The sequence below is a fragment of the Erinaceus europaeus genome, chromosome 18 (genome assembly GCF_950295315.1).
Source record: "Erinaceus europaeus chromosome 18, mEriEur2.1, whole genome shotgun sequence".
Classification (NCBI taxonomy): Eukaryota; Metazoa; Chordata; class Mammalia; order Eulipotyphla; family Erinaceidae; genus Erinaceus; species Erinaceus europaeus.
This window is the reverse complement of record NC_080179.1, coordinates 35744467-35771813: the sequence shown is the minus strand read 5'-3', so window position 1 is coordinate 35771813 and position 27347 is coordinate 35744467. Positions and strand designations below refer to the sequence as shown.

General features: G+C 37.9%; 1 protein-coding gene across 5 annotated transcripts in view; it reads right to left on the bottom strand.

Moving 5' to 3' along the window:
* Positions 1–27347, bottom strand: part of ACVR1C (activin A receptor type 1C) — a 133848-nt gene that overhangs the window by 17660 nt on the left and 88841 nt on the right. For 3 of the 5 annotated variants that reach the window (XM_060177904.1, XM_060177906.1, XM_007524296.3), the window contains one exon: positions 25767–26194. The exons of 1 other annotated variant lie outside the window; for it this stretch is intronic. In XM_060177904.1, coding sequence (XP_060033887.1) covers positions 26069–26194 — 126 coding nt within the window. In that variant the 3' untranslated portion in view covers positions 25767–26068. Of the gene's footprint in view, positions 1–25766; positions 26195–27347 lie in introns of those variants that run through there. One more of the 5 variants, XR_009545969.1, reaches the window with a different exon arrangement.

The window sequence follows — 27347 nt, the reverse complement described above, 5'->3', positions numbered from 1 at the left end:
TGTGACTTCTATCCAAGATGTACATTTTTCTTCTATCTTCATCCAAATACCACCATAACATGTATATTCATGGTCTGTAAAGATACCTGATATTGCAGGTAAGATTTTTTGAGTGTATGTAAATTTTAATTTTTTTACTTTTTATTTTTTTATTATATTTTACTTATTTATTGGATAGAGGCAGTCAGAAATTGAGAGTTAAGGGTAGATTGAGAGGAAGAGAGACAGAGGGACACCTACAGCCCTGCTTCAACATTTGTGAAGCTTTCCCCCTGCAGGTGGGGAGTGGGGGTTGAAGCTGGGTCCTTGCACATTGTGATGTACACTCAACCAAGTGCATCATCTCCTAGCTTCTGTATGTAATATTTTATATGGAAAGAATCCATAAAATTCTTGAGGTCTCAGTGACACGAAGATATAGCCATATACAATTGCTACAGTCTACGTTATAGAAGGTAATATTTAAAATATTATTTTGGTGTGGTCAGGTGGTAGCATAGCAGGTTAAGTGCACATGGCACAAAAGCTCAAGGACCGGAATAAGTATCCCGGTTAGAGTCCCTCAGCTCCCCACATGCAGGGGGTCACTTCACAAGTGGTGAAGCAGGTCTGCAAGTGTCTATCTTTCTCTCCCCCACTCTGTCTTCCCCTCCTCTCTCCATTTCTCTCTGTCCTATCAAACAGTAATGACATCAATGGAAACAATAACCATAATGACAACAAGGGGCACAAAATGGGAAAAATGGCCTCCAGGAGCAGTGGATTCATGGTGCAGGCACCAAGCCCCAGGGATAACCCTGGAGGCAAAAAAAAAATGAAGAAAAGAAAAATAAAATATTATTTTTGGGAATATCTATTTCCTATAACACTGAAGATCATTTTGCAGATGTTTTAATTCAGAGAAATTAGCAGAAGAAAGAAGCATGGATTTTTTAAAAGTTTAATTTGTGGCCACTTTTATAATCCAATCAACACCTTGCATATTCCTAAGTAGGCACACACTGCCTCTTTGCTTCTGCCTACTCTTAACTCTCTCATTTTGGGTTTCCCCAAATCAATGGGCAGTAATTCTGCATCATTAGAGTGGGCTTGATCAAAAGGGGCATTCTGATATTCCTAGAAGTCATTGGGGACTGTGTCATCTTGCCTTTAGTGTTGTTCTTCCTCAATTTTAAATGAACAAGCTCTGATTTCATGACTGAAACCTCAAAAGAGTTTAGACTTTTGTGGGTTTCCACTTAGAGGTTATCAAGTCATGTAATGGAAGTAATAAAATAAAACTCTTCTAGTTTGATCCTCAACACTGGAATCCCCTTCAAGTTTTAGCCTATATATGTTGTTTTCGATGGGTTATGTTGTTTTTGCCAGGCTGGCTTCACGGGCGGGTAACAGACGACCAGGGACTCATGGTTGAGCTGTAGGCAGTATCTCTTTATTCATGCAGGACGCAGCACAATCTAAGATGAGCTAAGTTAAACTCAAAATACAGTACCCTAAAACTCACAATGCTGTCTTTATATATACTTGCCAAGTAGGGTGGAAACAGGATGTGACATAGAGAGGGTGGAGAGAAAAGTGACTGGTGAAAATCAGAGTGTGACAAAGAAGGAGCAGAGCAGGGGAGAATCCTATCACTGAACCACAATGCCCTGGAGGGAGGGTGGAACTTGTTAACAGTGGTTATGTAAATAGAATAGTGTTAAGTAGGGGGGATTTAAACCAAATGAAACAGAAGGGGTCTCATGCATACCAACATATATAGCTTACTGAGTAACCAAAAGTACAAAATGAAAAGTATATACAATCAAAAAGAAAAAAGAAGACAAAAAATTTGTATATGTCCACACCAGATTAATTCAATTTGGCTTAAAATTGGAAACATCTAAGTGCTGGAACCTGGATCACCTTCATGCAAAACAAGTGCACTATTCAGGTGAGCTATTATGTGGCCTTAGAAACATTATTTGTGCATGAGTCTGAATTAACCAGGGCACATCCAAGAGAGTACATCAGATGGTAGCTAGAAATTAGGACCTGAATGTTAGACTGAATTCTGAAAGATGTAGGTAGGTTTGTTTGAAAGGAGAGTATAGATGAGATCACCAAGAAGAGACTTTAAGGATGAAACGAGTCAAAATCAGAACCTTGGATAAATATTAACATTTTGAGGAACAAAGAAAGAAAGAAAAAAAAAAAACATGAGGAACAGCAAAAATGGGGGAATGTGAGAGAAGAGTGATATTTTAGAAAATAAGAAAAATAATTCCAGTAAATGACACAGCATGCCAAAGACTCCAGTGGCATCAAGAAAGGAAAGGACAGAGTGATCTTTGCAGGAGGTGATTTTTGAGCAGAGTGAAGGTGATCATGCATGGAGAGCTAGAGGAGGGTTGTGAATAGAAAAAAACAGAGGTGTGGACAGAGAATGTACCTGACTTCCACAATATTTGGTTTTAGAAAAGAAAGAAGAAATGGTTCTCAAAAGCCTATGTATCTTCTCTCCTCATTCTACCAATTTTAAGTCTGGGATACTTCCTAAGTACCTCACAACAAAATGAATAGTTGGTAAGAGGTTCTTGATATCACCTATGTATTTCTGATAAGGGAAAATCAATGAGAAAAGTGCATTCATGATCTATGTCATCTGTTCTATGAAGTCAGGAATCCAGTGTGTGCTGTAGAGTTGAAATGTGTAAAGTCCTGGTTTTTTGCTGTGTGTAGAAAAGCACTAGGCTATAATACCCTGTTTTGGTTTCTTGGGGGCTGGACCCACTGCCTGGGAAGTCCAGGCCATGGTTTCCATGAGAGTCTCAGTGGGTCAACCCCAGACCCTGCCCCCCATGGGTTTAAATATGGCAGGTCCCGCCTGACCTCTGGAATTTATGACTTGGGCTCCCAGACATGGGTACCTCTCTACACATGCCACCCTTCATCCCTTTTAAAACAAAGACCATCAATTACTGTATATAGCTAACTTGAAAACTACCAGCAAACATTCTGATTGCTCAGCTGCCTCCCTTCACCCCCTCCTCATCCTAAAGTGCCTGAAGTCTACCTCCAGAAAAATATACATTGTGAAGCTTGTGATCAAGTCTTGTATGGTAACCTTTTATTGTGATCAAATAGTCTGTAGGTCAAAATGTGACTATACATTGTGTTGCTCTGTGTTTGAGTTAATAATTACCTCAACCTCCCCCCCAGCAATGGATGTATTTGCATGCCTTTTCCTCCAATAAATGATTTGCCCCCCTGAGGCTCTCCCAGAGCTGACTGCTTGTCTCTCTGAACACTTTGACCCCATAACACAGAGCCACCACATGACTCCCAGGGGGGCTCTCTGACCATTCACTGTCACTGGCCAGGGGGTTGGGGACCCAGAGCGAGCCTGCAGTGGTTCACTTATGTCTCATGTGGTTTTGTTACCTTGGGTTTTCTCACTTAAAAATCAAAGGCAAACTCAGGAGTTCTTTCCCGTGCTTGGGTAGTTAGCACATTAAAAACTTGAGATGGAAAGTTATAGAGGTAGTCGAATGCTCCCTCACAGGGCACTAACTGCCTTGGAGCCAGTTCTCCTTTCAGGAACCAGTAAGGTCAGACCATTGACCAAAGAAGGACAGCCTACAAAAAAAGAGAGGTAAGCTGCTATTCAAAGGGCAGAAGTGTGTTGTGCTGGGAATGTTTTGTGTAAATGTTAAACAGCACTCTACTTTTATCCACCTGCTTCTTGTTTAGAAGAGTTCAAATTAAAAATTTCAAGCACAATTGGGTAACACTCAAATGAAAATGCTATGTAATTTCCCAAGTTGCTGAAGCAAGGTTTCTGTGAAGGATTCGATGAAGTCAGCAGTAGTACTTCTAAACCTAGTTGGATTATATATATTTGAAACTGAATATACACAGTTCGGTGGCACCTGAAGATATCTTCATGTGGGATCAGTGACTGGATAGACCTCCAATGAAGCCTCCCCTTTCTGCCCTTTTCTCCTCCTCTGTGTATGTTTTTCACTTACCCTGGTCCATATTTGTGACATGGGTATATTTATTTAGAATGGAAGTATTTGATAATCTTTCATGATTATCTTTCTTTTTAATTTTTTTTTATTTATAAGATGAAAACACTTACAAGACCATAGGATAAGAGGGGTACAATTCCACACAATTCCCACCACTAGAACTCATATCCCATCCCCTCTCAATAGCTTTCCTATTCTTTAACCCTTTGGGAGTATGGGCCCAGGGTCATTAGGAGGTGAAGAAGGTGGAAGGTCTGGCTTCTGTAATTGCTTCCCCGTTGAACATGGGCATTGACAGATCAATCCATACTCCCAGCCTGTCTCTCTCTTTCCCTAGTGGGCCAGGGCTCTGGGGAAGCAGGGATGCAGGACACATTGGTGGGGTCATCTGCCCAGGGAAGTCAGGTTGGCATCATGGTAGCATATGGAACCTGGTGGCTGAAAAAATGAGTTAACATATAAAGCCAAAAAATTTGTTGACTAATCATGAACTGGAATATTGCATATGAAGATTTGGGGTCTCCCTTTTGGAAATAGCTGGTAGGTCAATTTCAGGTATATTTCAAGGGGCCCACAACTTTAGTTTTTGCCTTAGCCTGACATCTGATATGTAGGAGGACCCAAATTATTGTCTGGGGAAATGGTGTCATGGCTGGAAAAAAAAAAGGCTAGAAAGCTGGATGAGAGAAGAGAGTAGCTGCCAAATATGGGAAAAATGTATAAACATTGTTGACTGTAAACCCCATCAATTTCATCTGGGACCCATATTCAATTTAGGAGCCTATGTAAACTCTGCATCCCTATAGGTCCAAGCATGATTCTCTTTCTTTGCTTTAAGACACATTTAAAAAGTGGGAAACACACACACATCAGATAAAGACATCACAGCTTGTTTTGAAATGTTTTTCTGCTGCTCTAGATATTCACTCATTAGATGAAAGGTTATGGTGGGATCCTCAGGCTTCTTTGCTAAATCCCACAAGGTGAATCTTACTGCCTTTATTAAATACCCACTTCACATTATCATTCCTACATCAAAACCTTCAGTAACCCTCAAAGGCAGGACCAATTTGAAATGTGTTACCATAAGCCTTATACTCATTCTCCATTTTAGTTCTATAACATGTCTGCTCCCAGGAATTCTTCTACCTTTGCTGCACATAACATGCATATTTGGGACTAGGGTTTTTTCCCTGTCTATCTCATGTTTATAAATTCTTTGAATGGTAAGGTCAGAGAGATAGCTCAGCTGGAATTGTTTTACCTTTGCTTGGCTTCCTAACAGATTTCAAGGTTAGATTCATATATTTTTTTTAATTTCAGGGGTAAATGGTTTACCATGTAGTCTTTTTTTTCCCCACCAAAAGATCTCCCATCATCAGAGGTCTGTGTCCCCATCCCAACTCCCACTGATAACCACCACAGTTCTCTGACTGTCTTAGATATAATTTGACATTTTTTCCACATTTGGTACTCACTTCTTTGTATTCCACATATGAGTGAAACCATCCTGGAGTTGTCTTTTACCTCCTTACTGGCTTCACAAAGCATAATCTTCTCAGGTTCCATCCACTTATCCCAAAGGACACAATGTTATTTTTTATTACTCATTATTATTACATTTTTATTATTGTCATTATTCATTGAGTATATGTCCCATAATTCATTTATCTAGTCACCTGTTGAAGGGAATTTTGGTTATTTCCAGTTTTTTGCTGTTGTGAATGAAATCACTATGAACATGGGGTGTGTATATCCCTTGAAATCAGTGTTATTTATCTTTTGGGTAACTGCCTAGCAGTGGAATTGCTGGTTCATATGGCATTTCCATTTTTTTTTAAGAATTCTCCATACTGTTCTCCATAACTTTACCAGTTAGCACTCCCACCAGCAGTGCAGTAGAGTTCCTCTCTCTCCATCCTCTCCAACATTTCTCTTGTTTTATTGGAGCCCATTCTCACAGGTGTGAGGTGGAATTTCAGTATGGTTTAATTTGCATTTCTCTGGTGGTGAGTGAATTGGAGAACCCCTGCATGTCTGTGGGCCATATGTAGATCTTATTTAGAGAACTGTCTATTCATATCTTCTGCCCACATCTTCATTGGGTTGTTCTTTTTCTTTTTTACTGAGTTGTAGGTATTCTTTATAGATGTTTGATGTCAGCCACTTGTCTGAAGGTAATGAGCAAATCTCTTTTCCCATTTTCTGGGTTTCCTGTTTATCCTTATGGAATTTTCTTTTTAAATTTTATATAATCCAATTTATCCATTGTTGTTTTTGTTTCTCTTGCCCATGGGGTGGAGTGTCCAAATATTTCTTTAATGTTAATGTCCTGAAATGTTTCACCAATGTATTCTTCCATGTAGTTTAAAATTGCAGGTCTAATATCCATATCTTTGATCTATTTTGAGTTAATTTTGGTGCATGGTGTTTGGTGGCACTTTAGTCTCATTTTTCTACATGTTATCCAATTCATTCAACACAACTTGTTAAAGAGACTTTCTTTTCTACATTGGGAGGCTTTGGCCCCTTTATCATATATACTGTGTCTATACATGTATGATTTTAGATCTGGGTTCTCTATCCTGTCCCATTTGTCCATATGTTTATTTTTATTCCAATACCACACTGTTTTAACTACAACTGCTTTGTAATATAAACTAATGTTAAGAATTGTGATGTCTCTATTTTTCTTCTTTTTCCTCAGGAGTTCTCCTGTTATTTGTGCTTTTTTAAAAGTCTCATATGAATTTCTGGATAAGTTGTTCAATATCCTTGATGTATGTTATTAGGGATTTAATAGGGATTACACTGAATCTATAAATTGCTTTTGGAAAGATTGCCATTTTAATGATATTCATTAAAATGAATTCATTATTCATTCCCTGTTCATATATTCTTGCAATACATGAACAGGGATGTTCTTTCATTTCTTTTAACAATGTCTCATAGTTTTTATTGAAAAAGTCCATCACCTCCTTTGTTAAATTTATTCCTAGGCATTTTATCTTTTTGGATTCAGTTGTAAATGGGGTTGCTTCCTTGTGGTCCCTTTCCTCTGGACCATATTTTATGTAGAGAAATGCCACAGATTTATGAGTATTGATTTTGTAACCTGCAACTTGACTGAATTTATTGATGATTTTCAGTAGCTTTTGGTAGTTTCTGGGGTCTTCTAGGTATAACAACATGTCATCTGCAAATAATAATAATTTAAGTTCCACTTTCCCAATATGAACTTTTTTGATATCTCTTTCTTGCCTGATTGTGATGTTGAGGACTGCTAGGACTGAATAGAAGTGATGAGAATAGACATACTTGCCTGGTTCCTGATTTTTTTGGGGGGGGTGGGGGGTGGGGAGAAGGTAGCTTTCAATTTTTCTTTGTTGAGCATGATGTTAGCAATGGGTTTGTCATATATAGACTTTATTTTGTTGAGGAATTTTCCTTCTACTCTCAATTTCTTGAGGGCATTTATAGTATATAAGTATTGGACCTTGTTGAATGTTTTTTTCTGCATCTATTGATAAGATAATGCGATTTCATCTTTCTTTTTGTTGATATGGTGGACTGCACTGATTGATTTGTGGGTGTTGAACCATTCCTATTTCCCAGGGATAAGTCCTACTTGGTCATGATGGATTATTCTCTTAATATATTGTTGGATATAATTAGCCAAAAAAATGTTTGGGGATTTTTGCATCAATGTTCATCAGGGATATAGGATCTAGAGTTTTATTTTTTAATAGAATCTTTTTCTGCTTTAGAGATGAGAGTGATGTTAACCTCATAGAATGTGTTTGAGAATGTTCCCTCTTCTGTTTTCTGGAAGAGCTTGAGAACAATAGGTGTCAGTTTTCTGAATGTTTTATAAAATTTGTTAGTACAGCTATCTGGACCTGGGCTTTTGTTCTTGGGGAGTCTTTTGATTACTTTTTCAATTTTGGCACTAGTGATTGCCTGTTAAGTTTATCTACTCCTGTTTGCCTCAAGGTTGGCTGTTGGTATGACTCTAAGTATGTGTCCATTTCTTCTAAGTTGCTAAGGTATATTAACTATTTATGTTCATGCCTTGTCTTAAGTAAATTACTATCTTAAATGCAGGAGCTTACTGCCTATAACCACCTCCCCTGATGACTGTTATGATACTATGCATTTAACAGCAATGATTGAGAAAGTTGGTAGCTAATGTTTAAGGGAAATATAATTTATCCTACTTTAATAAAAAAGTGACTTAAATTTCAATTTTGTTAACCAAAACAAAATGGTCTCTTAGAAGCCAGGCCTTCCATCTTCTGCACCACAAAGGAATTTAGGGCCATACTCCCAGAAGGATAAAGAATAGGGAGGCTTCCAATGGAGGAGATGGGACACAAAACTCTGGTGGTGGGAACTTGTGGTGGAATTGAACCTCTGTAATCTTATATTCTTGCTCATTATTATTAAATAACTATTTTAAAAAATCTATTTAAAAAAACTATTTAAAAATAAAAAATGTCTCAATAGATTTAAATTATATTCAAATTAATGTTTTAACAATTCTATCTAATATAAAATAAATACAAAATATTGAAAAATAAAAATTTTTAAAAAGCCAATAAGGTAATTTGGACTTACTAATGCCCCAATATGTAGTAATTTGTCTCAAGGTAAAACTATCCAGGTTTAAGTGTAAATGTATTGGCATGAATGTTTGTCAACTTGTACAAACACATACACACACAGGAGTTAAAAAGTCAAGCTATTACACTTGTAAATTACTATTGCTGATGTCAGTTGAAACTAAAGCATTTATTTCATTTCATTCATGAGCTTCACTATCTAGACTTAAAATAAATATTTTGCAGACAGGGCTTGTTTAGAAACTCACAGGGCCCAGCAGTGCTGCTGGGCTTGTCAGAGAAGCTGAATTGAACCCTGAGCCTTTGATCCTTGAGGTGTGGAAGTATATTTGCTCACCCTCACCCTGTTTTATCTGTTGGTCAGAAGTGAGTGAATAAGCTTAAAAAAAAAAAAAACCTACTTATAGAGAAAAAGTCTTCAGGCTACCACAGCCTACAGGGGAGAAAAAGAACAAAGAGGCTTTAACAACCATTGTGCTTCAACTCAGGGATTGAGATAACATTGAAACAACTGTTAACTTCCACAACTGTTAACTCTTTAAGTACCTAACTTAGACACAAGCCAATCCAGGCAAGAGTGATCAGCTGTCTGAAAAGTGCTGAAATACCTATTTATATTCCCACCAGCAGTGCAGAAGGGTTCCTCTGTCTCCATAGCCTCTCCAGCATTTGTTCCAGCATTTGTTCCAGCATTTGTTGCGCTGTCCTTTTTGATGTATGCCATTCTCACAGGGGTGAGGTGGTGTCTCAATGCTGTCTTTATTTGCATTTCTATGACAATCAGTGACCTGGAACAGTTTTTCATGTGTTTGTTAGCCTGTTGGATCTCCAAGTTACAGGTGTTGATTCCATCCTGACCTCCCTGGACAGAAGAACTCACCAATGTGTCCTGGAACCTCACCTCCCCAGAGCCATGCTCCACTACGGAAAGATAGAAACAGGCTGGAGGGACAGATCTACCTGCCAACACCCATGTCCAGTGGAGACGCAATTACAGAAGGAGAACTCCCACTTTCTTACCCAGTAATCATCTTTTGTCCATACTTCCATGGGATAAAGAACAAGGAAGCTTCCAATGGAGGGGATGGGACACAGAACTCTGGTGGTGGGAACTGTGTTCAATTGTACCCCTGTACCTATGTATCATCAACTGTATTGTAAACCACTAACCCTAAATAAAGTGATAAAATTTAAAACTACAAAAAATATTCTTAAATATGACACATTTTTTATTTTTATTTAAAATAGAGCTCTATATGCTTCACAGAAATAAATGCATGGAATACTTAATACCTTTGCAACGTTGCAAAATGTTTATGTATTCCAGAAAATACATAAAATATAACATTTAGGCAGGTAAGTACATACATAAAAATATAACACTTAGGCAGATAAGTATTTACCTCTAGAAGCAGCTGAGGTTATCATACAATATAAAGAAGCTTTCCAAAAGCTTTTAGCATTTACTGCTAGCAAAGTTAGCATTTTGATATGAAGACAATTAGTGAGTTTTTTGTAAATTCTAAAATAATTCTAAACAAATAGGCATGTTATATGAAATGCATGTTTCAAGACTAGAAATTAATGAAATATCTGAATATTATGTCTTTGGAATTTGGATTTCTCATCAGCTTGAACAATTAAATTATGAGTTCTAAAATTTCCATCCATGTATTTTTATACAGGTTAACATCAGACTCTCATTTTAAAATATGAATTATCTTTCATATTCCTTATGTACATTCTTTTGGGCCTATCTATTAAAAGGTAGTATCTTTTTTCCCAAAATTTAAATATCAGCTACCTTACAAATAGTCTTTACAACAGTAATTCTTTTCACAGTAGTTCAAGAGTTCAAGGCATATTTTGCAATGTTAAAATGCAGTGGTTTTGACATTTGTAATATGTTCTCAGGTATAAGAAAAGGCACACCACCAGAAGAAAAATATAATTAGTATTAGTACTTTGAAATTCAATCTAAAAAAATAGCTAAATCTGAATCTAATTTTCTCTGTTTAGGACATTTTGAAACCTGATGAAATGCAGATTAAGCCTGAATAATTGTCACAAGTCTAGAATCAGAAGAGTATAGGAATCTAACACTAGTCATTGTGGAAATAAATGAAAAGGTAACTTTTTGGCTCAGATAATCTCATTTTAATGAAGTGGGGGTAAAGTTAGTATTGAAAAACATTTAATTACCATTGTTTACTGGAGGGGATGGCAAGTCTCATTCTTTTGTAAACATCAACTTACAATATTATAAAGATTTTGGAGTATAGTTTCACACCCACATAGATACATAAGACTTATTCCAGCCACAGCTAAACTCCATTTTCATCCCAACAGGTGAATCTGGGTCTATTGCAACATGACAGACAGACAACTACCTCCTTGCAGGCAAAGTCAAACAGCTTTGTACAAGGAATGAAAATCAGCAGAGCTGTCAGAGTAGGGGCTGGTTCCCATGGCAAATTACATAGACTGTAGAATCCAGTAGGGATGTAACCAAACAGGGGAAAAGAAATCCTTTTCTGTGTAACAAAACTTAAGCTTTTCAGCTTCTATTCACCATAGTTGCTGATTTTATTGTAATACTGTTCAAATAATGATTCACTTGCTAAAGAACAATCTTGATTGTTTAAGAAGTCCAGGCTTTGAGAAAGCTGACAAATATTTTCTGGCTGGACAGGGCACATTGGGAATTCCTATGTCACCCTGCAGCCACTTAACAGGCTCCATGACCTGAAGACTGTAGAGAGGCCTCTCTGCTACTGAATCGCTGGCATCAGCAGTGTCTGCACTTATGAGGTCTATCTGAAACACTTCCTCATCCACAAACTCCTTACTCCTTACCATTAGAAAAAATAAAAGGAGAAGAAAAAGAAAAACTGCTCAACAAAACTAGACAAAACGAGATGTGAGGTTGTGTTGGGGAGACAAGAATTTGACCTCTCCTGAGGGTGGCTAACATTTCTAATTTAAACTCATTTTCCTCTAGCCAATAATCTTTGAATATTGGCTAGTGACTGCCATACATAGCCATATATAGCCGGGGCACTCAGTAACAAGGAGGCTGAATGTATAAATTATTTTTAGTTTTGACAATAAGGTAAAATCTAAAATCTGTTTTATCCTTGGCTCGCTGTTCATGTTGTGGATGTCATGAGCCATTTAGAATTTTAAAATCTTTTCTTATACATGTATAGGCAGAGCCAATATTTTTTTGTTTTTCTTAACACTGATACAGAGAGGTAGAGAGAGAAAAGCTTTCTTCAGTGTAGGGGAAGGGGGAGGCTGGGAATTAGGTGATACATTTGGCAAAGCAAAACAGTACTCAAGGTAGCCTTATATGGACCCATAGAGGGCCACCTTAATGAGATATAGAATCGTGGGGGGCCAGATGGTGGCACAACTGGTTAACTGCACACACTACAGTGCGCAAGGGGACAGGGTTTGAGCCCCTGGTCCCCACCTGCAGGAAGAAAACTTCACAAGTGATGAAGCAGGGCTGCAGTTGTCTCTGTCTCTTTCCCTCTTCCCTTTCAATTTCTCTTTGTCTCTATGCAATAATAAGTAGATTACAAGATTTAAAAAAAGGTATATTGATAAAAGTGATTCACTTAAAAATATATAAATGTTTCTAAGTGGAGGAATGAACTGCAAGTTGGATTTTGTTTGTGTCTTTGAAGTAACTGAAGACCGCCAAGGGCTTCTTTTCCATTAGCACCTAAGTATTAGAAAGATTAAATTAAATAGTAGCTACTTGTTTTTAAGTTAGGAACTAAAAAACATTTTTGGAAAACAGTGAGCAAATATTTTTCAAGGAGTTGAGGAAAATAATAAAACATAAAAAGCAAAAGAGAGGACTCAACTAAAATGTGCACAAAATACTATGAAAAACTGAAGTACAGACATTCTATTTGATATTAGTATTTTAATATAATTCTGTGATTCTGGCTGATGTCGTTTTTGTGTTGAAGAAGCTCTGGGGAGCAATCTGATCACTGTCTTCCTCTACAGCATATAAATAAATCTGCACAGCTATCAGCTTATGAAGGAAGCTAGAATGTCAATCGAAAGCAACATGCTTCCCAAAGAAAAGATAGCTAGAATATCTTTGAGAACCACACGACACCATTTTCAGATACTAAGTCCTAAGCATTTCCTAGCAACAAAAAGTGCTTTGCTGTTAAGTTTATTTCAAGGAATGGTCATTGAGGACAACTGCTATAGACTTCACTCTTTTCTGACTCTTCCCTCAACTAGTTCATGGAAAATAAGCAGCCCATGCTTTCAATAAGTTAATATAAATAAGATACCTTTCTATGTTTATTTTAAACAATCAACTAAGTTGACTACTCCCTGTCAAATAATTTGAATTTAAATTTTCTTCGGTGGCAAATTTAGAACATCTGTTTTCAAATGATTTACTATGGACATATAAACACTTCAAAAAATAATATTCCTGTATTTTCTCTGTCCCAATAAGTTACATAGTGGCAACATTATATAACAATAATTGTTTTGTTTTGTTTTATTTAATTATTCTACTATAATAGAAATAATAAATTATTGTGGAATATCTAATCTAATGGATGTGCTGTAAATTTTTATTTTAAAATGAAAGCTGCTTTTTGATTCTTCAGAGACTTCCATCAGGTTACTATTTTCACACAACCATGGAAATTTAAAATGCAAAGTTAATTGAAAGTATAAAGATGAAAAGAAAGTTATGCGCCTAAAATAGTATATGACATAGTCATGTTTCACTTAACTCTCAAGTCAGAACATAAATTTAAAAATCTAGATGTGACATGCCAAATATTCTAGACATGGAAGAAAGAACCCAACAGACTGTCTTTATGCCAATTGCACACTTAAGCTTTTTTTAAAGCATAGCAGATAAGGTAACAAGTTCATACTAATATGCTGAAAGCCACTACTGTTGTCATAAACTAGAGTTTGCCCAAATTTTATACTGTGTCCAAAGCCAAACTATTTGAAAGGAGCAGAGGAACTGATATTTGGATCTAACTTTTTTTTTTTTGCTTATCACACAATTCAAAAGAAATAAATATTACAAAATAAAAGCCCCATAGTCCAGGAGGTAACGCAGTGGATAAAGCACTGGACTTTCAAGCATGAGGCCCTGAGTTCAATCCCTGGCACTACATGTACCAGAGTGATGTCTGGCTCTTTCTTTCTCTCTTCCTATATTTCTCATTAATAAATAAATAAAATATTAAAAAATAAAACAAAAGCCTATCAAAGTCATATAATTGAAAGCTTAACAGCAAAAGTATACAAAATAAAATCCCCTTATGTTCTGAAATTTATACTATTTTTGTCAATAAGTATTTTTTATCTGTAATGTTAAGAGCTAAGAGAAAATCAGAACTTTGAAAAATTTCATTACCACTTTTCTAGATCTACCCCTTTTCTTAAAAAGCATACTTGGGAGGGGGCAACTTGGAGGTTGCTGCTGGCATGAGCACTGACAACAGCTGCTGGATAGTGTAGAATATCAGACTGTCAGCAGGAGGGTGAATAAGGGGTCCTAAGTGATACCAAGGAGGGGTCCTATAGCTCAGTTGTGGGTTGGAAAATGAAGGAAAAAGAAAGGAAATCTTATGATTATTCCTGAAGCGCACCCCTCCCCCTACCCTATAACCAGACTCCATGGGCTGGAGAGCTGCTCCTAGCAGGCTCTCCGCTGAGTTTTTTTCTTTACCAAGATTCCTGGCTCACCAGGGTGTCATTCCAATCCTTTTTCCTTTTTGATTTCCTTCTCTCTCTCTCTCTCACTCTCTCTCTCTCTTTCTTTTTCTAGGTAGCTGGAGCTCTATTTGAGTGACAAAATATCTGACCAATCAGAGCCACACTCCTGCCTGGGAAAGACTACCTGGAGGATTTTTTTTTTTTTAAACAATTGGCTGTGTTTGCTCAGGCTGCCTGAGCTAATCCACAGCCATCTAAGCTGCAGACTGACTGTTAGGGTTTTTTACTCTATTCTATTTTATTATTACTATTATATATATGGATGTCCCTCCCCCCTTTCATCAGGTTGACCAAAATTAACTGTTACTGTTTTCTCCATTGCTAGGTGACCAGATGTCCTATCCATTGTGAGAGGAACTGGTTTTACTCTACCTCTTCCATCTACTCTCCCCTTTTTCCCTCTTCCTAACTAATTTTAAAAAACACACACATTATTCTTTCACTGCTCTTTTTTTTCTTTTTTCTTGTTATTGTCTGATTTACTTCCTTCCTCCTTCTTCTGCTTTCTGAATTCACTGATACTCATTTGTGAATTATTTTGGGGGAAGAAATCTGATTCATAATGGACTCTCTGTGTGTGTCTCTCTTCTCTACTTCTCTCTCTCCTCTGCTACCCCTAGAATTTACAGTGGACAGTAGATTTGCATAATTGTCTATTCCTGCTATCCCTTTTTTCCTTTCTCTTTCTTTTTCATTTGGATTTGGTTGCTATTCTACCTTGGACTGGAGGTGTTGTTTGCTAACTGGTATTGGTTAAAATGCATCAATCCTTGCTTCAGTTACTATTGTTTTAATTTCTGAGGTTGGTGACTGAATTTCTCATAAAGGTATTTAGTATAGCGTAGCTTGTACTCAAAATACAACAACTAAAGAATAACAGAAGAGAAAAAAAATCACTAAAAAAATGCTTAAGGCAAGAGCAAATAAAACTGCTACTACAATGAATCAAAACAGGAGCCAAGAGGAAACTCCAAATAAGTCAGAAGTAACCATAGATAAGAAAAGTATGCAAGCAACAGTAAACCTAATAATCACAGAAATGAAGACAACTATGGAGGAAAGGGCTATCAGAATTAGGGAAACAACAGATGAGACCCTCAAGGAAAATACTAGCTACCTCAAGATAATTAGAAAACTGAAAGCTGAAATGGCTGAGCTGAAAGGAAAATTAGCAGAAAAAAGCTAATACTATAACTGAACTGAAGAAAGAAGCTGAGGGAAGGGAAAGCAGAATAACAGAAGCAGAAAACAGAATTAGCCAGACAGAGGAGGAGCTATAGAAAACTAAGGTAAAAGAACTCAAAAAGAGATTGAGAAACACTGAAAACAACAACAGTGACATATGAAATAATCTCAAAAGAAGTAACATTCGTATAATTGTCCTGCCAGAGGAAGAAAGAGAGGAAAGGGAAGCAAACATTATAGAGGAAATTATAAAAGAAAACTTTCCAGACCTGAACAACAGAAAGGACATTAAGATTCAAGAGGCCCAGAGAGATTAAACATAATTAATTAAACAGAATTAATCCAGACCTGCAGACACCAAGACACATTATGCATACAATGAAAAGAAGTAAGGATACTAAAGGTTGAAAGAGAAAAACAAAAAGTCACATACAGGGGAAAACCCATAAGACTATCAGCAGACATCTCCACTCAAACTCTAAAAGCCAGAAGAGAATGGTAAGATACCTTTTGAGCCCTGATTGAAAAAGGGTTTCAACCAAGGATAATATATCCTGCTAGGTTTTCATTCAAACTAGATGGAGGCATCAAAACCTTCTCAGACAGACAACAGTTAAAGGATGTAACCATCGACAAGCCTGCCCTGAAAGTTTCAAAAAGACATTTTATAAACAAGAATATCACCACAGTACTTGCCATATATCAGAGCAAATAAAAAAATTGTTGAATAATGGCACCACAAGACATTAAATCCATAATAAAAATAAATGTCAATGGCTTAAACTCACCATTATAAGGCACAGAGTTGGAGGATGGATGAGAAAACACATCCCAACCATATGCTGCTTGCAGAATCCCATCTGACCCAAGGAGACAAATACAGCCTTAAAGTGGATGGAGAACTATCCTACAGGCTAATGGATCACAAAAAAAAAAAAAAAAAAATGGGAGTAACAGACATTCTAATCTCTGACACAATAGACTTTAAATTAAATTAAGTAATAAAATATAGGCAAGGCCATTACATAATGATTAGAGGATCAATCAACCAAGAATATTTAATAATTATTAACATCTATGCACCCAGTGAGGGACCATCTGAATACATCAAACACCCACTGAAAGAACTACAGAAATACATCAATAGTAATACAATAGAAGTGGCAGATGTTAACACCCCACTCTCACACTTAAACAGATCAACAAAGCAGAGAATCAACAAAGAAACAAGAGAATTAAATAAAGAGATGGACAGACTAGACCTCTTGGACATTTTCAGAGTTCTTCAACCCAAAACACTGGAATAAACACTCTTTTCAAATCCATACAACACATACTCAAGGATAGACCACATGTTAGGCCACAAAGACAGCATCAACAAATTCAAGAGCATTGAAATCATCCCAAGTATCTTTTCAGACCACAGTGGAGTAAGGTAAAATTTAACACCAAACAGGAAATTACTAAAAGACACAGTATTTGGAAACTAAGCAACATACAGCTTAAAAACCACTGGGTCAGAGAGACACTCAAGCAAGAAATTCAAATGTTCCTGGAAACAAATGAAAATGAAGACACAAGCTATCCAAATATTTGGGACACAGCTAAAGCAGTACCAAGAGGGAAACTCATAGCCACACAATCACATATTAAAGAATACAAAATAGCTCAAATAAATGACCTTACGGCAAACCTTAATGACTTAAAGGAAGAGGAAGAAAGGAACCCTAAAGCAACCAGGACAGGAATCACTAAAATAAGAGCAGAAATAAACAACACTGAAAATAAGAGAACCATACAAAAGATCAATGAAGTTCAAATGTTGGTTCTTTGAAAAATTAAACAAGATTGACAAACCCCTAGCCAGACTCACTAAAAAAAAAAAAAAAAAAGAAGAAGAAAAGAAAAGGGGAGAAGACTCAAATAAAAGTGAATTGTAAACGATAGAGAGTAATCACAACTGACACCACTGAAGTCCAGTAAATCATGTGAAACTTCTGTGAAGAACTATACACCACCAAGCTAGAGAATCTGGAAAAATTTAAGAATTTCTAGAAACATATGCCCTTCCAAAACTGAACCAAGAAGAACTAGAAAACCTAAATACACCTGTCACAGACAAAGAAATTGAAACAGTTATTAAGAATCTTCCCAACAACAAAAGTCCTTGACCAGATGGCTTTCCCAAACAAATTCTACAAAACCTTCAGGAAACAGTTAATACCTATACTTCTAAAGCTTTTCCATAAGATCAAAGAAATAGGAACACAACCTTCCACCTTCTATGAAGCCAACATCACCCCGATAGAAAAAGCAGGTAGGAAAAAAAAGAAAAGAAAAGAAAAGAAAATGCAGGTATGGACACAATAAGAAAGGAAAACTACAAGCCAGTATCTCTGATGAACACAGATGCCAAAATATTAAACAAGATCCTGGCCAACCGGATACAGCAGTATATCAAAAATATCGTTCATCATGACCGAGTGGGATTTATCCTAGGAATGCAAGGCTGGTTCAGCATAGGTAAGTCAATCAATGTCACATCAATAAAAGCAAAACCAAAAACCACATGATTATCTCAATAGATGCAGAGAAAGCCTTTGACAAAATCTAACGCCCATTCATGCTCAAAACACTACAATAAATGGGAATAGATGACAAATTCCTCAAGATAGTGGAGTCTATATATAGCAAACCTACAGCCAATATCATACTCAATGTACAGAAGCTGAAAGCATTCCCCCCTCAGATCGGTGACTGGACAGGGCTGTCCACTATCACCATTACTCTTCAACATAGTATTGGAAGTTCTTGCCATAGCAATCAGGCAAGAGAAATAAATCAAAGGAATACAGATTGGAAGGGAAGAAGTCAAGCTCCCACTATTTGCAGATGACATAATAGCATATATAGAAAAGCCTAAAGAATCCAGTAGAAAACTACTGGAAGTTATTAGGCAATATAGCAAGGTGTCAGGCTACAAAATCAATGTACAAAAATCAGTGGCATTTCTTTATGCAAACACTAAGTCTGAAGAAAAAGTCATCCAGAAATCACTCCCATTCACTGTTGCAACAAAATAAATAAAATACCTAGGAATAAAGTTGGCCAAAGAAGTGAAAGACTTCTATACTGAAAACTATGAGTCACTATCCAAGGAAACAGAAAATAATACCAAGAAATAGAAAGACATCCATGCTCATGGATTGGAAAAATAAATGTCGTGAAAATGAATACTCTCCCCAGAGCCATCTACAAATTTAACAGGATACCCATCAAAATTCCACCAAGCTTTTTTAAGAGAATAGAAGAAAAACAACAATCATTTATCTGGAACCAGAAAACACCTAGAATTGCCTAAACAATCTTGAGGAAAATAAACAGAAATGGAGGCATCACACTCCCAGATATCAAACTATATTATAAGTCCATCATCATCAAAACAGCCTGGTACTAGAACAAAAATAGGCACACAGAGCAGTGTAACAGGACTGAAAGCCTAGAACTAACCCCCCACACCTATGGACATCAGATCTTTGATAAGGGGGCTCAAAGTATTAAATAGAGAAAGGAGGCTCTCTTCAATAAATGGTGCTGGAAAAACTGGGTTGAACCATGCAGAAGAATGAAATTGAAACATCTTATCTCACCAGAAACAAAAATAAACTCCAAATGGATCAGGGACCTGGATGTTAAAGCAGAAAATATCAAATACTTAGAGGAAAACATTGGTGGAACTCTTTCCCACCTAAACCTCAAGGACATCTTTGATGAAACAAACCCAATTGCAAGGAAGACCAAAGAATAAAAAAACAAAACAAACAAACAAACAAAAACAGTGGGACTATATCAAATTGAAAAGCTTCTGCAAAGCCAAAGAAACTATCAAACAAACAAAGAGACCCCTCACAGAATGGGAGAAGATCTTCCAATGCCATACATCAGACAAGAGTCTAATAACCAAAATATACAAATAGCTCAGCAGACTTAGCAACAAAAAAGCAAATGACCCCATCCAAAAATGGACAGAGGATATGAACAGAACATTCACTATAGAGGAGATCCAAAAGGCTAACAAACATATGAAAAATTGCTCCAGGTCACTGATTGTCAGAGAAATACAAATAAAGACAACATTGGGATACCACCTCACTCCTGTGAGAATGGCATCCATCAAAAAGGACAGCACCAACAAATGCTGGAGAGGATGTGGGGACAGAGGAACTCTAATGCATCACTGATGTGAATGTAAATTGGCCCAGCCTCTCTGGAGAGCAGTCTGGAGAACTCTTACAAGGCTAGATATGAACCTTCGATATGTCCCAGTAAAACCTGTCCTGGGGATATACCCCAAGGATTCCATAATGCCCAACCAAAAAGATATGTGTACACCTATGTTCATAGTGGCACAATTCATAATAGCTAAAACCTGGAAGCAAACCAGGTGCCCAACAACAGATGAGTGGCTGAGAAAGCTATGGTATATATACACAATGGAATACTATTCAGCTATTAAGAACAATGAACCCACCTTCTCTGATCCATCTTGGACAGAGCTAGAAGGAATTATGTTATGTGAGCTAAGTCAGAAAGATAAAAATGAGTATGGGATGATCCCACTCATCAACAGAAGTTGAGAAAGAAGAACAGAAAGGAAAACTAAAAGCAGGATCTGACTAAATTTGTAGTAGGGCACCAAAGTAAAAACCCTGGGTGGAGGGTGAGGGTGGATGTTCAGCTTCATGGGGCAGGAGGGGGGGATGGGATGGAACACAGTCTTTTGGTGGTGGGAATGGTGTTTATGTACACTCCTACTAATTTGTAGTCATATAAATCACAATTTAAGTAATATGAGAGGAAAAAACTGAATGTCTCAAACTTTTTAAAGCACAGACTGAGTCTTTTTAATACATAGGCTGAGTCTTTGATATGTTGACTCTCTTAAAAGCTTAGTCCAGGGAGAACAAAAGCAACCAGTGGCATATTATGCAAATAATGTCAAAGGACATAAAATATGGTGATGGTGTATATGATACAGCAAATCCTAACAAAGTGATTTTTCAAAGTTAACCCAATTGCCAAACAATATGATTATTGCAATAACAATCTATTGTCTTCTTAAACCCTAAGACAACAGGAATCTCCTGCTTGCTCTATAAAGCCTATGTTTCTCCCAATCCTGGAACCTCTGGGGTGGGGATCACTTCCCTGCATGTTTCTCTCAGGTCATACCAAATGATATTACATCGGCCGGTTCCAACATAAATCAACAAGTACCATCTCAGCATGCTTTACCTCAGACTGTTTACAGAGACTTCATGCATGGAATGCCAACCCTTCACCTTCATTACTTGGGTGACACCTTTCCTTTCATGGTATTCTCTAATTCCATACCAGGAGGTTCACTTCCTAACAAAGTCCCAAAACCTAGATGTAGACCAGGTCCCATAAGATAGAGCATATGTTCACATGTATCCATACATTAGGGCAAATATTTGCTCAACAATTTGCTTGGATTCATATGTTAACTCTGTTTTCAGTCACCAGGTTCCAGATGTCATCAGGATGCCAGCCAGGCTTCCCGGGACTGAAGACCCCACCAATGTGTCCTGGAGCTCCGCTTCCCCAGAGACCCACCCTACTAGGGAAAGAGAGAGGCAGACTGGGAGTATGGACCTACCAGTCAACGCCCATGTTCAGCGGGGAAGCAATTACAGAAGCCAGACCTTCTATCTTCTGCAACCCACAATGACCCTGGTTCCATGCTCCCAGAGGGATAGAGAATGGGAAAGCTATCAGGGGAGGGGGTGGGATATGGAGATTGGGTGGTGGGAATTGTGTGGAGTTGTAACTCTCCTACCCTATCATTTTGTTAATTAATCCTTTCTTAAATAAAAAAGAAAAAAAATTAGGGCAAATATATACCTGAAAGCAAAAATACACAATAGTCTATAGTGAGTCAGTATCAAGTTCATAATGAAATAGTGTCCACCACACCTATGGACGTCTAATCTTTGATAAGGGGGCCCAAAGGATTAAATGGAAGAAGGAGGCTCTCTTCAATAAATGGTGCAGGGAAAACTGGGTTGTAACATGCAGAAGAATGAAATTGAACCACTTTATCTCACCAGAAACAAAAATCAACTCCAAATGGATCAAAGACCTGGATGTCAGACCAGAAACAATCAAATACTTAGAGGAAAACATTGGTAAAACACTTTCCCACCTACACCTCAAGGATATCTTTGATGAATCAAACCCAATTGCAAGAAAGACTAAAGCAGAAACAAATCAATAGGACTACATCAAATTGAAAAGCTTCTACACAGCCAAAGAAACTACTAAACAAACAAAGAGACCCCTCACAGAATGGGAAAAGATCTTCACGTGCCATACATTAGACAAGAAACTAATCACCAAAATATATAAAGAGCTCAGTAAACTTAGCACCAAAAAAGCAAATGACCCTATCCAAAAATGGGCAGAAGATATGAACAAAACATTCACCTCAGAGGAGATCCAAAAGGCTAACAAACATATGAAAAACTGCTCTAGGTCACTGATTGTCAGAGAAATGCAAATTAAGACAACACTAAGATACCACCTCACTCCTGTAAGAATGGCATACATCAAAAAGGACAGCAGCAACAAATGCTGGAGAGGTTGTGGGGACAGAGGAACCCTTTTACATTGCTGGTGGGAATGTAAATTGGTCCAGCCTCTGTGGAGAGCAGTCTGGAAAACTCTCACAAGGATAGACATGGACCTTCCATATGATCCAGTAATTCCTCTCCTGGGGTTATACCCCAAGGACTCCATAACACTCAACCAAAAAGAGGTGTGTACTCCTATGTTCATAGCAGCACAATTCATAATAGCTAAAACCTGAAAGCAACCCAGGTGCCCAACAACAGATGAGTGGTTGAGAAAGCTGTGGTATATATACACAATGGAATACTATGCAGATAACAAGAACAATGAACCCACCTTCTTTGACCCATCTTGGACAGAGCTAGAAGGAATTATGTTAAGTGAGCTAAGTCAGAAAGATAAAGATGAGTATGGGATGATGCCACTCATCAACAGAAGTTGAGTAAGAAGATCTGAAAGGGAAACTGAAAGCAGGATCTGACTAAATTGAAAGTAGGGCACCAAAGTAAAAACCCTGTGGTGAGGGGTAGACATGTAGCTTCCTGGGCCAGTGGGTGGTGGGAGTGGGTGGGAGGGATGGGTCACAGTCTTTTGGTGGTGGGAATGGTGTTTATGTACATTCCTAGTAAAATGTAGTCATATAAATCACTAGTTAATTAATATGAGAGGGGGAAAATTAATTGTATGTCTAGAAGTTTTTTAAAACACAGACTGAATCTTTTTAATATATAGGCTGTGTAATTGATATGCAGACTCTCTCAAAAGCCTAGACCAAGTAGATCAGAAGCAACCAATAGCACAGCTATATACAAGGTACTATACAGCAAACCCTAACAAAAGGACTTTTCAAAGTTAGCCCAGTTACCAAATAATGTGATGATAACATTAACTATCCATTGTCTTTTGGAACCCTAAGACAGCAGGAACCTCACATCTCCACTATAGAGCCTCTACTTCCCCCAGTCCTGGAACCCTTGGATACGGCCCACTTTCCCGCATGCCTCTCCCAATCCATATCAAATAATATTGCATCTGCCGATCACAACCTAACTAACACAATGATTGCCACCTCAACATGCTTCACTTCAGACTGTGTCCAGAGACTTCACGTGTGGAATGACAACCCTTTAGCTTCATTACTCGGGTGAGACCTTTCCTTTCATAGTATACTCTAATTCCATCTCAGGTGGTTCACTTTCTAACAAAGTCCCAAAACCTAGATATACACCAGTTTCTGTGAGAGAGAGCATATGTTCACACGTATCCGTAAACTACTGCAAAATATATACCTGAAAGCAGAAGTACACTAGAGTTTGCAGTGAGTACCCCCCTAACACTTCCTCTCCAGTATTCCAACCTTTGGGTCCATGATTGCTCAACAATTTATTTGGCTTTGTATGTTAACTCTCTTTTCAGTCACCAGGTTCCAGATGTCATCAGGATGCCGGCCAGGCTTCCCTAGACTGAAGATCCCACCAATATGTCCTGGAGCTCCGCTTCCCCAGAGACCCACCCTACTATGGAAAGAGAGAGGCAGACTGGGAGTATGGACCAACCAGTCAATGCCCATGTTCAGCGGGGAAGCAATTACAGAAGCCAGACCTTCTACCTTCTGCAACCCACAATGACCCTGGGTCCATGCTCACAGAGGGATAGAGAATGGGAAAGCTATCAGGGGAGGGGGTGGGATATGGAGATTGGGTGGTGGAAATTGTGTGGAGTTGTACCCCTCCTACACTATGGTTTTGTTAATTAATCCTTTCTTAAATAAAAGAAAAAAAAAGAAAGAAAGAAATAGTGTCCACTTAGACTTCCTCCTCACCTATTTCCGATTACAGTTCTCTCACTCACTCCAAAGATAACCTTATCAAAGCAAGGACTGCAAAAGCTGAATAAGGGCAAGAGACTTACATACTTTAATGATGACTCTTTAGTCACTATCAGGCCATTCCACCAGTTGGGGCTCTATTCAGAAGGGAAGGGAAGGGAAGGGAAGGGAAGGGAAGGGAAGGGGAGGGGAGGGGAGGGGAGGGGAGGGGAGGGGAGGGGAGGGGAGGGGAGGGGAGGGGAGGGGAGGGGAGGGGAGGGGAGGGGAGGGGAGGGGAGGGGAGGGGAGGGGAGGGGGGGAGGGGAGGGGAGGGGGGGAGGGGAGGGGAGGGGAGGGAAAAAGGGAAGGGAGGAATGGAAAGGAAAGGAAAGGAAAGGAAAGGAAAGGAAAGGAAAGGAAAGGAAAGGAAAGGAAAGGAAAGGAAAGGAAAGGAAAGGAAAGGAAAGGAAAGGAAAGGAAAGGAAAGCATTTGTCCTATTCTAAGAAACATATCCAGGAAACAGTCTTTCTAACAAGACAGTATACCATGCAAATCCTTTCACCAAGTAGAATTGCACATTTGAGGGAAATATTTAGTATCTACACACTAGTAAATAAAGACAAAATTATCACCAGCCTTCTTTACCCAGAAATTCATTCTGAAATGGACATGCAATATATACTCACAAGTACTGATATCTCCATAGGATTCAGTTGTTACAATTCATTTAAGGATGTTCTTTAAAAAATGTTTATTTATTTTGAAAGAAAGGGGGAAAGCAAGAGACCAGAGCACTGCTCAATTCTAACACAGTGATTGAATCACTCACCTTTGGAGCCTCAGGAATGGCAAATGGGAATTCTAAAAGCCTGAGCTATTATCCCACTCTAAGTTTTCTTAATTTATCTCAGAGCATTTCCCAATTGTCTCTTCCTTTCCTGTTCTCTGTCTATATATACATAAATAGTACTGGGAAAATAAAGACTGCTGTTTAAAGACATTATCTAACAGTAGATCCTTATTTCTGTTTAACTTCTAGAAGTATTCACAAGAAATAAATACTCATTTAACAAACACAGAGCAACTATGAAATTTCTGCCAAGGGTATGCCAGTGGCTATTGTCCTAAGAATCTAAAGCAGGGTTATTATAATTCTGCAAAATAATTCAAATTTCCATGCTTAAAAACCAACTAACATAATGAAAAGGGTTGTTTCTACACAGGGAAAAAGTACTGTTGGGGATCAAAGAGTAAGGAGGAAGACAGCTGACCCTACAGTGTGGATTATCAAAACCTTTTAGACCCTGTATTGTTCTAGCTCTAGCTGTGAGTTTGGACTACATTTCAGTAGTTCAAGATGTCAACTGTCTTACTGTAAATGAAAGGAAGAAACATTGCTAAATCTCACTCAAACTATTTGCCTCAGGGTTGCTGCAGGTGGATTAGGAAGCAGAAGGGAGTGGGGAAGGGAGACCTAGGAGTAAGACTTCTACCTTGCTGCCGTCATCAAACCAAACTCCATGTTTATAAGTTACAGTTAAGGGAAAACTGAATATTTTACAAAAGTGTTGATTACAATTTTAAATCAGGAAAACCACAGATCCCACAATCTAAAATTATTTTCAGACATAATATACTAAAATTCACATTTTAGTGAACCTTTTCACTTATATTCATTCATTCATGTGCTCTTGGTTCAAGTAAAATAAAATCTTAATGACTTTTATTAGTTTTACACAGCTTATTTTACATATTTATAATATCTTTCTTATTAAATAAAAAAGATGAGTGAATGTGTTAATTTTTAAAGTTAAGACAACATGAAGAGTGAATAAACTCAACTCCTGTCCATGCTTGACATGAGAGATTATTTCTCATGCTGCTTTGGGCACTTCAATACTGTACTGCAATATCTCTGAGGTAGAATAAAAACAAAAAGGCAAAAGCATTCACATAAAGAGGGGGAGAGACTGTGAGCAGTTGGGTTTTTGTTAACACAGTTGTCATCTTAGGCTTTACAATCTTCCTTGATGTAAAGCTGGGAAATGGTCTTCTTAATGCGAAGGGCAGTTAGGCGAGCCGCCCCATTGGCATACCAGCACTCCCGCATGATTCTTCCCATGACCCTGAGTGCCTGAGGAAGAACAACACCCAAGTCTTTACACATGCAAGAAATGAGTGACTACAAAAGCCAGTGGTTGAAGCTAAACTCTCATGAGAAATGGTAGACTTAAAACATGCTGTTTTTTTTCAACAACTTCTTTAATATAATGTTACAGTCCACACTCCCAGAGGGGGGAGAATATTAGGGGAATATAACCAGAGGGCTATTAACTCCAAGTCCATCAGGAACCAGAGAGAAGAGGATAAAGGGAGAGCCATTTGGATGTAGTAGCAGGTATAGGTGTGACTTGGAAAGGAAGAGATGATGGGAACCCCCCCCAAAAAAAAGGCCAAATACAGACAGACGGTTGCAGAAACAATAGTTAACCCAATCTCAGGAGAACTGCCATAGCTTCTAATGGAGGCTTTGAGGATCCAAGACTTTGGTGGTGGAAATGGTGCAGAGTTGTATCACTGTTATCTTGTAATTTTGTAAATCAATATTAAATCATTTATTTAAAAAGGCAAATAAAAGATATTATAGCATACTAAGGCATGCTAAGGCATGAGGATATAGATTCATATGAAGAAGAATAGAAACAAGTTTAATCTTTTTTTGTCTTTTTTTCTCTATGATTTAATAATGATTAACAATATTTTAAAATAATAGAGATACAACTGCAAGTTCAGTTGTATCTCTGAAAGGGACTCAGAGCTCACACAGGCTCCTATGCTAAATAGGAATAGACAAGGGCCCTGGGTCAGATCTATGGAATCAATAGTCAGTGGTATATAAAGACTTTCCTCATGTTTGGGAGCTACTTTCTGCCCTAATCCAGCTTTCTAGGCCTATTCTCAACTCTGACACCATCTCCCCAGAAAATATTTTTAGTCCACCTGCATGTTAGCTGTCAGGCTCAGGCAAAAATTACTAAAGTCATGGGCCTCTTGGAAAATACCTAAAATAGACTTCCTAGCTTCTTCCCACAAGAACAAGTTTAATCTTAACCTTCCTCTTGGTAACCAGTGCTATAGAGAATATGAGTGTATTCTGTGGTGTGCCAATTCCCTCTGACAGCATTCTCTCAAGTCTTTGAAGACAGCATCACAGTTTTATAACAGACAATGCTGTGATCCGTTAAATTAATCTTCAAACTAAATAATACAAATATTTAAGAATTATA